This window comes from Talpa occidentalis, unplaced genomic scaffold (genome assembly GCF_014898055.3).
Source record: "Talpa occidentalis isolate TD23 unplaced genomic scaffold, MPIMG_talOcc4v2.1 talOcc4.12, whole genome shotgun sequence".
NCBI classification, from domain to species: Eukaryota; Metazoa; Chordata; class Mammalia; order Eulipotyphla; family Talpidae; genus Talpa; species Talpa occidentalis.
The window spans coordinates 50,797,928-50,812,242 of NW_023601212.1; the positions used below are offsets into that span (position 1 = coordinate 50,797,928).

General features: G+C 38.8%; 1 protein-coding gene across 8 annotated transcripts in view; it reads left to right on the top strand.

Annotated features, from left to right (window-relative positions):
- SWT1 (SWT1 RNA endoribonuclease homolog) overlaps positions 1-12,745 on the top strand; it is an 82,323-nt gene extending 69,578 nt beyond the window's left edge. For 5 of the 8 annotated variants that reach the window (XM_037506304.2, XM_037506303.2, XM_037506305.2 and 2 more), the window contains 2 exons: positions 1,306-1,370; positions 8,421-9,410. In XM_037506304.2, coding sequence (XP_037362201.1) covers positions 1,306-1,370; positions 8,421-8,550 — 195 coding nt within the window. In that variant the 3' untranslated portion in view covers positions 8,551-9,410. The other 3 variants (XR_005124256.2, XM_054693414.1, XM_054693415.1) reach the window with 3 other exon arrangements.
- The last annotated feature ends 1,570 nt before the right edge of the window (positions 12,746-14,315 follow it).

The following is a 14,315-nucleotide window of genomic DNA, read 5'->3' on the forward strand; positions in this document are numbered from 1 at the left end:
AAAAATTTAAAAAAAAAAAAAAAAAAACAAAGTCCAGTTTTGGATATCAACACTGGCATGTTAAGGCTGTGTGAAAATATGGGCAGAAAATGTAAAGATGTAGGAACTGGACTGGTCAATAGCTGAGCATGTATCATTAAATGTATTATATATATAATATTGTACATAAAATGTATGTAAATATGAAATCCTAAATTTAAGCAAGAATTTAGAATTATATACATTGAAAATGTTATATTTTAAAACTATGTTTTTCACCTTCAGTGAATGAAAATTTTCTATACAAATGAAGTGAATTTCGATTGAAAATATTAAAGGCAGTGTTGGAAGTTTTGCAGATTCACAATACCCTCTAGACTCCATTGATGATTTTCATGATATGAGTCTTCAGAATAGTTCAAATTAAATCAGGATAGGATTCTCCCCCACCAAAAAAGTGCATAATGGCTAATACTTTATGCATTTTAAAATATATATATAATAGTCTAATTTAGTTTTCCTTCACTAATTCAAAACTTCTGCAAATTTAGTCCTATGCTTTTTATTATATTATCTGATAAAAATAATTTTCCTCTCAGACTTCTAGATCCTTCCCTGAATATATATGTGTGTGTGTGTGTGTGTGGACGATAGATCTTGCCACACAGTTTATAATCTTAGTATTTAAATGAAAATTAAGGTTATTCATTAATAACTTCCTGAACTCTCAGCCATCGTATTAAAATGTTGGAGTTCAATGTTTAATTTTTTCTTTCAGCTTGAATTATTGCTTGTGTTCAGGATATAAACAAATTATGGCTGTTTCCACTTAAAGTAGTTTGCCCCCATTAAACTAAATCTACTCCCCCATTAAACTAAATCTACTCCAGATCTTTAAGTATTGAGTGATTTTACTTTTACTTACAATGTATTTACTTTTCCTAGAAAATAAATATTGAATATGTGCATTACCAGTCTTTTAATAGGATAGGCTAGTTGAACTACGACTTAATAAAAGCAACTAGTAGAATTTAATACTTCATGGAGTATACTTTTTTCTTTCCATTTAATCTACAAACTGGTTATTGGTTTTATTGAGCTTTCCCCTAACCCCAGGCCAATCTCAGCTCCGCTATTTTATGAATAATATTTTTAGTGGACACATAGTTAGCCTTATGGTCACTGCAGTTCTGCTGCTATGGTTTAGTTCTTTTCATGCAGTAACTAGAAACGAGATTCTGCTCCCTCAGGATATGCGCCATTCTGTGCTCTCAACATTCTTTTGATTTAATATGCATTTTTAATAACTATTTTTGTTTTTTTCAGTTAAATAAAAATGTCAAATTTACTGCCCAGGAACTTTATGATTGTGTTTCACAGACTGAATATCGGTAAGTCACATCCACTTATAGGTGTCCCGTGTAACAAGCTTTTACTGTATATAGCACCGTGTGGTGTAACAGTAAAGCATGTCTTCATTACCCTGTGATTTTTTTTTACCTTCATTGATAAATATTTCATACATGGAAAAGAACTGTGTGTGTGTATGTGTGTGTGTGCACACATTCGTGCACACACGTGCAGCTGGTATAAGGCTTAAAGTAGTTTTCAAATTTTTTGGCCTCTAGATGCCTGTATATTTTTAAAAATTATTAGAGGGACCTCCCCGGTGGCGCAGCGGTTGAGTGCTGGGTTGGGAAGCTGCCTGCAGCCTCTGCAGCGCCAGATCGATCCCCGGCTGCTCCCCGGCCACCAGAGGAGGGTCCCACGGGGCGCGCAGACCTCTTCTGCTGCCCGCTGCTCCCCTCAGCAGTGTACTTCGGTCCTTCTGCCTGCTCTGCTCCCCGCTCTGGCTCTGGTGAATTCTCTCACCCTCCCGCGCTTCTGACTGTACCCAGTGCTTGTATAAATAAATAAATAAATCTTTAAAAAAAAAAGAATTATTAGAGACCCCAAAGAGCTTTTATTTATGTGTCTCTATATTTTCTGTGCTAGAAATTAAAATTGATAAATTTAAAAATGTGTACATATAAAAATAATAACTCACTAATTATATATTAAGATAATTATGAAAATAATTTTTCCCAAACAAAAAAATATTACCGACGTACAAAAATATTATACATTTTTGCAAGATTCCCAATGTCTGGCTTAATAGATGACAGCTATATTGTCTTAACAGCTTTTGCAGTGAGTTGGTTGTGATAATCATTAGAAAGCTACTGTACACTCCTGTTAGACTCGAATACAAAAGGCATCCACATTGTAAAAATGGTGTCACCTCTTTGACTTCACACTCCTTTAAAGGAGTCACATCCCACCAGGGTCCTCCGATTATGTTTTTAAGAGAAACTGCTATAAAAAATACTCACGTGCCTACCATTCTGACAAAATGGACCTTTATGCATCACTGTTTGTATCATATCCTTCCTTCCATGTTTTCCCTGGGAATTTTTTGTATTTATAATTCTCATCTTTTTAAGGTGTGTTTTTTTTTTTTTTTTTTTTTTTTTGTATATCTATATAGCAATAAAAATGTTTTTGGTTTTTCCTGATTTTTAAGTTAACACACTGTTCTATATGTGTGTTCTGTGTTTGGTGTGTGTGTGTGTGTGTGTGTGTGTGTGTGTGTGAAATTCATTTGGTTTCTAGCATTCATATATAACAAAAATGAAAAAGTAGTATAAGTCTGATTCTTGTATACACAAGGAACAGGCGAAGTCCTCCATTCCTGGACGCCGGCCAGCAAATCCATGTGGAAAATCCTTTCATTGTTCCCTTCCAGTCCCCACTTTTACCTCAAATTCTTTTTTTTTTTTATTTTACGTTTTTTTTTTTTAAAAGATTGATTTATTTATGCATACAAGATCTGGGGTACGGGTCAGAAGTGTGGGGCTGAGAGGATTCACCAGAGACAGAGTGGGGAATAGAACAGGCAGACTGACTGAAATACACTGCTGAGGGGAGCAGCGGACGAGACAGGAGAGGTCTGCTGCGCCATGTGGGTCACCTCCCTGGCTGGGGATTGAACTCATACTGCAGTGGCTGATGATAGCTTGACAGTGCTGAGACTTTACCCCGTGCCACCGGGGAGGCCCAACCTCAAATTCTTTTCTAACTCAGCATTGAAATTTATCCATGTTGTGCTGGTCCTCATAGCCTCTAAGAAGTTAAGAGCCCACTGAACCACCAGCTTCAGAGAGTGCACACGAGGAAAAGAGGTACCCTCAGCTGCTAGAGAGTCCTTTCCCCACCCATCCAGACATACTGAGAAACTCCTGATCTGTCAACTGTGCCATCCCAGACCTCATAGAGGAGGGGAGGGGCTGCCTTGTCATGTACCATCAATAAAGTACGCGGTACTCACCTTCCTCCTAAAAAAAAACCAAATTCATCCATGCTGATGCATGGACAGTAGTTGGTTTATATTCAGTTCTACTATATCATGAGAGCTGCAGTCCTAAATACCACCATTGCACTGTGCAGAATAATGGCCAATGACTCATGGGGGAAAAGGTGTTGAAGCACTTTACTCAGAAGCTCAATAAAGACCCCATTAAAAAATGAGATAGGAATGTAATCAGAATGATATCATAGTTTTGTAATTGTAAAAATGATTAAGAAATACCATTGCTCTAATAATTATGACACTTTATCTTGAAAGCAGAGCTTAAGTTTGCTGTGAAAGTGGCTATGTGGAAGGGTTAGAGCCTGTTTGGGTTAATGTGATGTGATAGAGGAGGGATGTGAAATTAGATGTGAAATTACTGTGTCAAATGCAGGTGGACATGGCTCAAAACACACAAAAAGAAAACATGTAGCTGATAGGTGTTTGGTGTGTGTCTGTGTGCGTGTGCCTGAGGGTATGCATGCACACGTGTGGTGTATTCCTGAGTAACTGGATCCAGTTGGGTGCAGTTTTCTCTGTTAGCTAGTGTTTCTCATGATTGAGATTGTGTGTAAGCAAATTGAAAATTTGTGTTTACTCCATTTGTTCCTTAATTCATCAGTGGCATTGGTACCCTTTTAAGAATGAGCAGAATTGTCTGTATATTTGCTGTTATATAATTTGCCATGGTATCACTAATTCATAGTTTGTTATTTACAACTTGCAGTTATGTCCTTGTGACTATAAAATTTTAGGAGTAAGTGAAGTAACATAGTTAAGTATAAAGATGCTTCTATTAATCTCTAGGTTGAGAAAAGTATTTGATACCAAGATTTGAGGATTTATAATCATATGTAAATGTTACTGAGCAGCACAGCTCTGAAAGTTCACTCATTAGACTAAAACAACTTTTTCAAGAAAATGTGAAGCCAATGGACATGCGTAATTTGATGTAGCAGGGGGCGAAAATGATTTTTTATCCTCATCTTCTGATTATCAATTAACAATTGTATGCTTTATAGATCTTTACAGATAATCCGTAATTAAAGGTTTGTATAGATTAGATTTGTGTCAAAAATGTTAATGTCTTCCAATCTTAACCTTGTTTCTGAAGGTGTAGAAAACTCACCATAGAAACTTAAAGGGCAGAGTCTATGATTCTAGTTAGATCTCTAAAATTATTTTGACTTCAGTTACTTTTGGAATGGTTGGGAGAGTTTCTTGCAGGGAATGTGTGAAACATTGAAGTTGAATGTTCAAAGTTAAACTTAGCTATACCTGTTTTCCTCTTCATTTTCTTCCCACTATGTGAGGGATTTAAGAGTTTTGAAGAGAAACCAAATACCTATATATCTTGAATAAACTGAAAAATGATTGCTGTTTGGCAGACTTTCTGCTAATAGCCTTTAGATTTTTTATTTTTTTTAACTTTAAAATTTATTTTTTTTAAATTTTTATTTACCTTTGTATGGAAGAACTGGGTGTAGGCCAGAGGTGCAGGGGATGAGAGGATTTGCTAGAGACAGAGTGGGGAGCAGAACAGGAAGATCTACTGAAGTACACTGCTGAGGGGAGCAGTGGGCGACACAGGAGAAGTCTGCTGTGCCATGTGTGTTTTAGTTCCCTGCCTGGGGATCACACTCAGACTATAGAGGGAATAGCGCTGAGACTTAACCACTAGGTCACCAGGCTGGCCCCACTTTTAGATTTGTTAATTCTGTTGTTAGTTTTAAATTGTTTGCCATATTTAGACTGAATGATATTTCTATTGTTAGTCTCTAGGGTACTCCACAGCTCACAATGTACAAATACACTTCCAAAAACGAAAGATTTCTTTGATTTTTACGAGACACAGGGCGAGGTGCAACAGATCAAGTGGTACGAGACACAGGGCAAGGTTTCATACGAGACACAGGGTGAGATGCAACAGATCAAGTGGTAGAGTTTTCCTGTTACCTAGAGGTGAAAACAGAATGATTTAACTTGGCATATACCTGACCACCTTTGGCTAGGTTAGAAAAACAATTTCTTATGTTGTCTGAGTTTTCCAATCTTTGTTTTTAAACCTTTTTAAGTGTTGTGGAAGAGACTGTTGATGTCTCCATATTACAAAGTTGACACCATATTGATTGCTGTAGGGAGATAATTAAATAGCTCAAAAGCACAAAACTATTTTGTGGCTTCTGATAAAGCAAGGAATTAAGATTTTACGTGAAAGTAATTTTGATCCAAGTTGAATTCCTATAAGATAGGGAATTTGCATGATATTTGTATCTACAATTCATTTAGTGTTTCTGTCTTCTGTAATTTGTAGACTCTTTGATACAACTTTTGCCCTTGCCAATGGAGTGTGAACTCTGCTTACCCTGAGCAATTGAGTATTTACTCTGGAGGGCAAATTATCAGACAGAATACTAAATATCTTATATGATATTATTTATATGTATGAGAAATACGTCATGAGCAGTATTCTTTTTTTTTATTATTTTTTTAAAGATTTATTTATTTATTTATACAAGCACTGGGTACAGTCAGAAGCGCAGGAGGGTGAGAGAATTCACCAAAGCCAGAGCGGGGAGCAGAACAGGCAGACTGACTTGAAATACACTGCTGAGGGGAGCAGCGGGTGTGGCTGGAGAGGTCTGCGAGACATGTGGGACCCTCGCCGGCAGCTGGTGATTGAACCGGTGCTGCAGAGGCTGCGGGCAGCCTCGTAGCCCAGCGCTCAACCGCTGTGCCACCCAGGGAGGCCCACAAGCAGTATTCTTGAGAGGATGTTCTGGCAAGTCTCTAAAGTCATTTTTTCCCTATATGACATGCAGACTGGTTTGCAACATCCCCTTCATAAAGTACCTGAAGGCCAAATCACAAGTGCCCCAGTTTGGCCCTTGTAACGGCAGCTGCTTTCATTTCTTGTGGCAGGTGCCTTTAGGACTGATTGCCTCCCGACTCTGGGAATCAGGTCCATGTTAGCATCTTCTAGATTATATTAGAACTGTGCTTCAGGGCCTAAGTGTCAGCATCACCTGGGAAATTGGAAGACGTGCTAAGCCCTACCCTAGACCTTCTGAATCAGAAATTCTGAGGATAGAGCCTGGCAATCCATTTCTAGAATCCTTCCAAGGCATTTGAGAGTTTGAGACCCTCTGCTAGAGGTACTGTGTTAGAGCCTCACTTTCAAGCCAGTCTTCCTTGCTCTGTGCCTTCATCTCTGTAGCTCTCCCAGAATGCACCCTCCATCCTGGGTTCTTGATCCTTGCCCAGTGCAGTGCCAGATCTCAGGGGCCCCAATTTGGTGCGCACCCAAGTCAGTAGCTATAGGGGGCTCGGCACGACAGCACATCCCCTCCTTCTCAGTACACAGGGTTGTATTTCCTGGATTTTACTTTCAACAAAGTTCAACTAGAGTTTTTCTTACCCTTTTTACTTTGGCTGATGCTCCTCTTGTATACACTGAAAACCAGTTTTTCCCTCAGGGTTCTGGCTTTGTTTTACATCATTTTTGTTGTGGGTGTCTGGAGGTGGGCCCCATATCTTCACACTGCCCACATTTTGCTGGGCCGTCTCTCAGCAGTTCTTTTTAAGAATTATAATGCTATCAATGTCTGTCCCCTCCCTGATACCCGTTACTCCTAGGAAATGCATCCTCTTTTTTTTTTTTTTTTTTTGAAAAAAAGATTTATTTATGCATACCAGAACTGGGGTACAGGGCCTCCCTGGTGGTGCAGGTGGTTGAGCGCCACACTGTGAAGCTGTCTGCAGCCTCTGCAGTGTGGGTTTATATGGCGAAGCAGACCTCTCCTGTCTTGCCGCTGCTCCCCTCAGCAGTGTATTTCGGTCCATCTACCTGTTCTGTTCCCTGCTCTGTCTCTGGTGAATCCTCTCAACCTCCCGCGCATTTGGTCTGTACCCCGGTTCTTGTATAAAAATAAATAAATCTTAAAAAAACAAAACAAAAACTAGAGTCCAGGCCAGAGGGCGGGGGGTGAGAAGATTCACCAGAGAGAGTGGGGAGCAGAACAGCCAACTGACCGAAATACACTGCTGACAGGAGCAGCAGGTGAGTCAGGAGAGGTCTGCTGTGCCATGTGGGGATCCAACTAGTGCTGCAGTGGCTGGCAATAGCTTGATAGCGCTGTTTTTAACCCCTGTGCTACCAGGGAGGCCCTGAGGTGCATACTCTTAATAGTCCTCCTTTAAGTCAAACCAGTTAAGATAGAAATGTGATCTATTCTATAGTGTTTGCTTACCCCTTGGATTAGAACTTCCTGATATCAGCCTGTCTCTTTCTGGGGAACATCCTCCAGAGACCAAACAGAGATGACAGGATTAAGAAGATGTGGTATATATACACCATGGAATAGTATTCGGCAATCAAAAAAGATAAACTCATGCCATTTGCAGCAACGTAGATGGAGCTAGAAGGAATTATGCTCAGTGAAATAAGCCAGAAGGACAAAGAAAAATAACGGATGGTTTCACTTATAACAGGAATATAGGGGAACCCAGTAAGACATCAGTTTAAAAAAAAAAACAATGACAGTACAAAACACAACAAAGCAAAAACAGACAATTATAAATCAGAGACATCCTGCAGGGGAGGAGGAGGGAGAGGAAACTGAGGGAGGGAGGGAGGGAGGAGCACAGGGGACTGAGGGGATGGTGCACAGGTGCCTTGGGGGAGGAAATTCTCTGGGGACTCAATCTGAGGGGGTGGGGGGAAGCAAATATTGTCTAAAAAAATTTAAAAATGATAAATGTTAAAATTAAAAAAAAAATCCAACTTCGCTTCTTGGCAGCAGGTTGGCCCTTATTCCTGAATTCTAGGACTTGCGCCGAGAGCTTCATATGATTATCTGCGCTTCTGTGCAACCAAGTTCTCATCTCGTGTAGTTTTGTCTGTGCCAGGAAACCATAACTGTTGGTATTTTCCCAAGTATCTTTAGTGTCTTTAGTGTCTTTCAAATCATGCTGTTAAACCTGTTGTATTAAGATTTTTTTCATTTATCTGATCAGCTGGTTTGTAGTGACTTCACACTTCTTTATCCCCTAGGGAGAAGTTAATCATCGGATGTCGGCAGCTGGTGGAGATGGAATGCACCATGCAGCAGTGCAATGCGTCTGTGTACATGGAGGCCAAAAACAGGGGCTGGTGTGAAGACATGCTCAACCATAGTACTTAAGTGTTGAGTTGTCACTTCCAAGGAGTTGCACTGGTCTTCAAAGTAGCTTTCTCTCTTTGGAGCCAAACCCAAGAACTGTTTAAGAAATGTCTCATTGGTACAAAAAGGTGATTGCCTATTGCTGACAGGCTCTAAAAGGCCTGATGCATCCATTGTATGATAAGCTGTGGACTTAACTCATTTTGGGTTGATGATACCGCCCTACCTCTACTCCTGATATTGAGCCAGAATGTCCGAGGCAAGGAGAGCCAGCTTTTTAGTCATTTTAGGGCAGGAGTCACTGTAGCATATGAGGAAGGCCTAGGGCATAAAGATTAGCATTGCTCTCCACTCTGGTATGGCTTTGTCACCAGAGATACTTCCAAACCCAAGTTAGGATGTGACCATGCTCGCCACATTCTGTAAATGAAATCTTACCCAGGGCTGATTTATGATCATTCTGTCTTCCATGTAGATGAACATAAAACACCTCCTTTCCCCCAAGGCAATGAAATTGATTTTGACTTCAGCTCCAACTTGTTACACGGCCTCTTTGCTTCTTCCCCAGGGATCTCCCTCATCTTGCATTTCTAATGGGAAGAGCAGGGTGACCCTTATGCAGTTTTCCCTTAAATGTGAAGCAGCGTGGATTAGGTGGCAGTGACTGATGTTTGCCCCCAGCTAAGCTAAGTGTCCAAGTGTTCCACTGAGTCATTTTTTAGTTATACTGTAAGTTGGAATCTTTATTTACCAGACTATATTATGCTTTTATTACTACATTAGCTAAAATCCAACTTGGTAGTCTATTATAAATGTTAATTTATTTTTAAAAAGCAATAAATAACTTATTTTTAGTAAGATACTGCTTTTCATTTTACTTCCATTTGTTTCAGAACTGTGTACAAGTTTAATTATAGACGTGACCTTCTCCATGAGAGAACTTACTAAGGCTGCTCACTGCAGACAACACCCCGCTTGTGCCGTGTCAGGGATGTGAGCTGGGTAGGAGAATCTTCCAGAGCATCTCTGCTCGCCACGTCCTTTTTTTTTTTTCCTTCTTCCCTGTGGAGCTAATAAAGCATCTGCTCCCCTAGTCTTTCTCAACTGCTTCCAATTGGTATATCTGGTTTGGGTGGTTTTGCTCTAATTTATTACTTCCTCTTTCCTTTTTATCTTTAATATATGTTATACCTTGTAGGAAATTTCATTGCTGCTACCTCCATTCTTCCACACATTTCACCTTATACATGTAGTTTTTAATTTTATTTTAGTTTGTCTTTTACCTTGTACATTATTTTATTTCAATCCTTTTTTCATTTTGTTATATTGCTACGTAAGATGTGTCCTACTTTCTAGTCTTTTAAAATTCATATAAAAATTTTGCTTCAGCCTTCCTTTGAAATGTTTTCTAAAATTTAATGAAATGTGTTTTTTTTTTCTATTTCTCTTTTCCTTGTAAACTTTTTTGATCTTAAACTTTATTGATTTCATATTTTTCATAATACTTCCCTATAGGTGTTGAGGGTTCCCTTTCCTGCTACCCCCTACTCTTTTCTTTCCTGTTCCCCACTCTGGATGGGTGCATCTCAAATCATGTAAGGAACATAAGCCCCACCTTGCAGAACATTCATTTGTTTTGATGGAAGAATTACCACATACTTAGAAGAGGAACTTAAGGTTTCAAAATGTCCATTCTTTAGTATGTATAGCTAGTATATTTTGGGCAGAAGCCATCATGGAGCATGCCACGCACCAGAAGGGAACAGTGAGGAAAGTCATGCCAGGAGAACGGCTCTCTGTGTATTACTCTTGGCCTTGCCCTTGTGAGGAAGTTCCTGAGAAGCATCCATGAAAATTAATACAGCAAAGTGCCACAGTGGGGTAGCTGCAGGCATTTTCTACTAAAAAGGGTGGGCCCCCCCCCTTTTTTTTTTAACCAGAGATAGTCATTTCCCTCTTTAGAGGACCAGGGAGGATTCTCTGATTTGGAGCAGCCCCCAGATGTCCCAGCCTACTGGCCAAAAAGCAAAGCTGGCTAAAGAATTGGGGTTTCTTGTGCCCCACTGGGTCCTCTTGCTGGACCTGCAGTGAGCAATTGAGACTGAAAATTAAGACTTCACAGATGAGTTAGTTGTCAGCTTCCCTATTGTGGTAATTGTCACGTGAAATATAGGAAACAAGACAAACCTGAAGGTCCATTTCCTGAATTCTTTGACCATCCTCTTAAGGGGGAACAGAACTCCTTTTAAGGTTGATCCAGGCTATTTATTGTCTTGGGCAACCTTTAGAGCCTGCATCATATTGTTCCTACTCCTGACACCTTCCCAAGCCCAACCATCTACCAGAGACCTTTTCAGTAGCCTTCTATGAGGAGTTGGATTGATTTACCAATTCCGTCTTTGAGAGAATCTCACTACTGAATGATCAAATGCTCTCTTCGTGATGTCCCTCATAGCTCTTTTCTGATTCAGAGACTTGGACTGATAGGCCTAGTTCCCTACCCAGTCGGTGGCGCTCTGGCAATTTTGCCAATAAAACTCCACCGAAAATAAACTCCATGAGCTTGAGCAGAATTACCAGTTATGAACCTGGTAGGTGAGACACCCAAATCTCAGCTATGACCTTGCTCAATGTTTCTAAGTACAAACCAGTTTTAACATCCTATTCTCTCCTAATCTTTTCTCAGTCTTTGGAGCTCTATTGTATGTTGTCTATTGATTATGGGCTAAACTACACCAGTTCAGTACACAGCCCTTGTGGGATCAAACGTTTCCCTAATGTGATTTCCAAAAGTTATGGAAAATATACCTGTCCTTAGCCTCTCCTTCTTTTCCTTTGAGCTTTTGAGTGCGTGTATATGTAAATTTTGTCCAACAATCAATCACATTACACCTGCACAATCAGGAGAGTTCCATTGCTCCCCAAAATTCATATGCCCCTCTAGCCAACTCCCATCTCCGCCTCAAGAAGCCATTGAAGAGTCTGTAGTTTTCTTTTTCCAGAATGCAACATAAATGGAGGCATTTGAGGCTGGCTTCTCACCATGATGCTCCGAGATCCAGCCATGTTCTATCAGCTCATTCTTTTTCATTCCTCAGTGGTATTCCATTGTAAGTGGATAAATGCCCGGGAATGGGATTCCTGCATCAGGAATTTAACTAAGAAACTGCCTGTTTTCCAAAGTGACCTTACAATTTTGTCCTTCAGCAATTTAATGTGTTCTAAACCAGGACTCGGTGTTACTTTGTTTAATCAATGTGGATATCATTTTACGTCCTTTTCCTAATGATTCAAGATTGTGAATGTCTTTTCATATTCTCATTGGAATCCATTTGTTCTTTTTTGGTGAAGCGTATTGTTCATATCTTTTGCCCATTTAAAAATTGTCCTGTTGTGTCTTGAGAGTTCTATATACAGAACTGCCTTTAATGGGTAGTTTTAAGCCTGAGGCTTTCAAAGTACAAGAGAATACATCTTGTGATTTGGGAGTAGCCTTAATGGATACGTAGCCCTATGAATTATTGTTACAATTTTATGTGGTAGATGCCAGCTTTTAATTTAGCAACCCCTACTCTTTTCTGGATATATCATTTCAAAAGTTAATTCTCATTCATGTTTGATATTGCACCTATTTTATAGGCTGAAATAGTATGGCACCTTTTGCTTACTGAGAAATGGGTAATCTTCAGATATGCCCTTTTTAGGTCATATATTTTCACAGGTTGTCAACTCTATACTCAGCTTAATACTTGAGATTTTGCTTCTTACCTTTCTTCAGTCCCTAACAAAGCATGTAACTGTTAATAGTGAAGCTTGAATATTTTGTTGGCCATTATGCTAGTAGGCTGACGAACCCATGACATATACGAGTACTTCTCCACTTTATAAATTTAACTTTTGCTGCTCAGTTTATTTTATGACTCTGGAAGAACTTCTGAGTTTTATTATAAAAGAAATCAGTGCTTCAAAATAATTCCTTTTTTACCTACAGGCAATTTAATGTATTAGCAGGTCTCCTGTTTACAAGATTAAATTTGTGGTTTGCCTTATTAAGACTTGTATTGGTGTATCTGTATTTTTATCTTTCCACCCAGTTACCTTGTATCTTATGTCTCACTCAACTAAAGACTCTTCAAATCCTTTTTTGAAACAAAGAGTAGACAAATAAATGGCTGATATTATAGACTGAATTACCTGTGACTTGCACTCTACTGAAGGCAACTCTGGAGCTGCAGGAATGTCCTGTTAGGGGACTTTTGCTCCTTAGCCTACTTTAAGAAATTAAGAATTCTGAGGCTGGAGAGATTATATAGTTGGGGATTCTATATAGTGCATACCCACAGTGTTATTAGTAAGGAAGAATTTCAGCATTATATCACACTCCCAAATGTAGAGCCACCCCCTCCCAGAATGATTATATAAGGAATTCTACAACGTGTCGAGTAATGTGAAGTATGTCTAGCATACAAGAAACCAAAACCCTATCTTTAAGTCAAATGAAAATACTCACCTGAACATAACCAATTGTTTCATTAACAAGTATTTTATGTTTTAAGTCTTGCTACAATTGATTGCCAGTGGTTATTGCCAGTATTACTTGAAACTACTCCCAAACCCATACTGGTTTAAAAAAAAAAAAAAAAGTTTTTGGTACCTTTAAATGTTCATAAGTGGTCATTGAGTAGTCTGTTTCCTTTATGGAAACTTTGTCTAAATCCACTTTAAAAACATACTTTATTCAGCTACCAAAGTACCTGTTTGGCAACAATTGTGATTAAGGAGAACTTTGAACCAAGGTAGTCCCACCACATTATTTGCATTAAGCAAGTCACATAGGAACTGAGATTGATTTCAAGGATTTTACTAAATCCCCAACTGAAATTTTATTTTCTTTTGCTAAACAGAACACATTACAGATCCATTTAAAAAAGTCCCATTAGGCAAATTCAAATTAACCAGCCTAAGTTTTAGTCCAAAACCAAAGTGGCAGTAAATATAGTCAGGAACTACATAGCCATTTCATTTTGTGGTGGTTCTTTATGACTAAATTAAGGAGGAGTTGAAGTACCAGAACAGTTCAGAGAAAACAATCTTCCTGACCCAAATCAGCTACTGGATAGTCACCCTATCCCACTTGGCTCATGAAGATTCCAGTGTGCTTTTTTGTCTTACGTGAGAAGAACGATCTTATATTAGCCCTTATTTCAGATGGAAGAAGCCAGGTGAGTATTTTTTCCCATAAGCTCATCATTACTGAAAAATTTTTCCCCAAGCTTTCAGTAACAAATAGGTACACATACAGCATTGGATGTCAATGCCATGGTGCAAAGACTTCTTGTAAAGTACCTTTAGTATGTTTGCATCTGCATTAAGGTGGATTAATTTTGGCACCGTAGGTTTTAAGTGTAGCACTACACATTAGGTATTGCCTCACTCTCAACAATAGTTATAAGAATAGAAAAACTGAACAGAAACATAGTTCTGCTAAAGGATGTATTCATAAAAACCAAATACAGTTGAAAGCAGGTTTTTTTTTTTTTACAAAGGCTACCATCATTTTGTTAATGATAAAAACCAGATTTAGAAAATTAAATACTTCATTGTTCTTTGCTATTGTGCCTTGATATATAAAATATGCCATCAAAATATTTAAAATCAGGATTTTAAATAAAAATTCACAGCTGTTACTGTTCAGCAAATCCATTCAAATAACATTGGTATTGCAGTCTGAAATTTAAAAAACTGCGACGTGGGTGAGTGTATAAAGGAAAACGCCTCAGTGCACA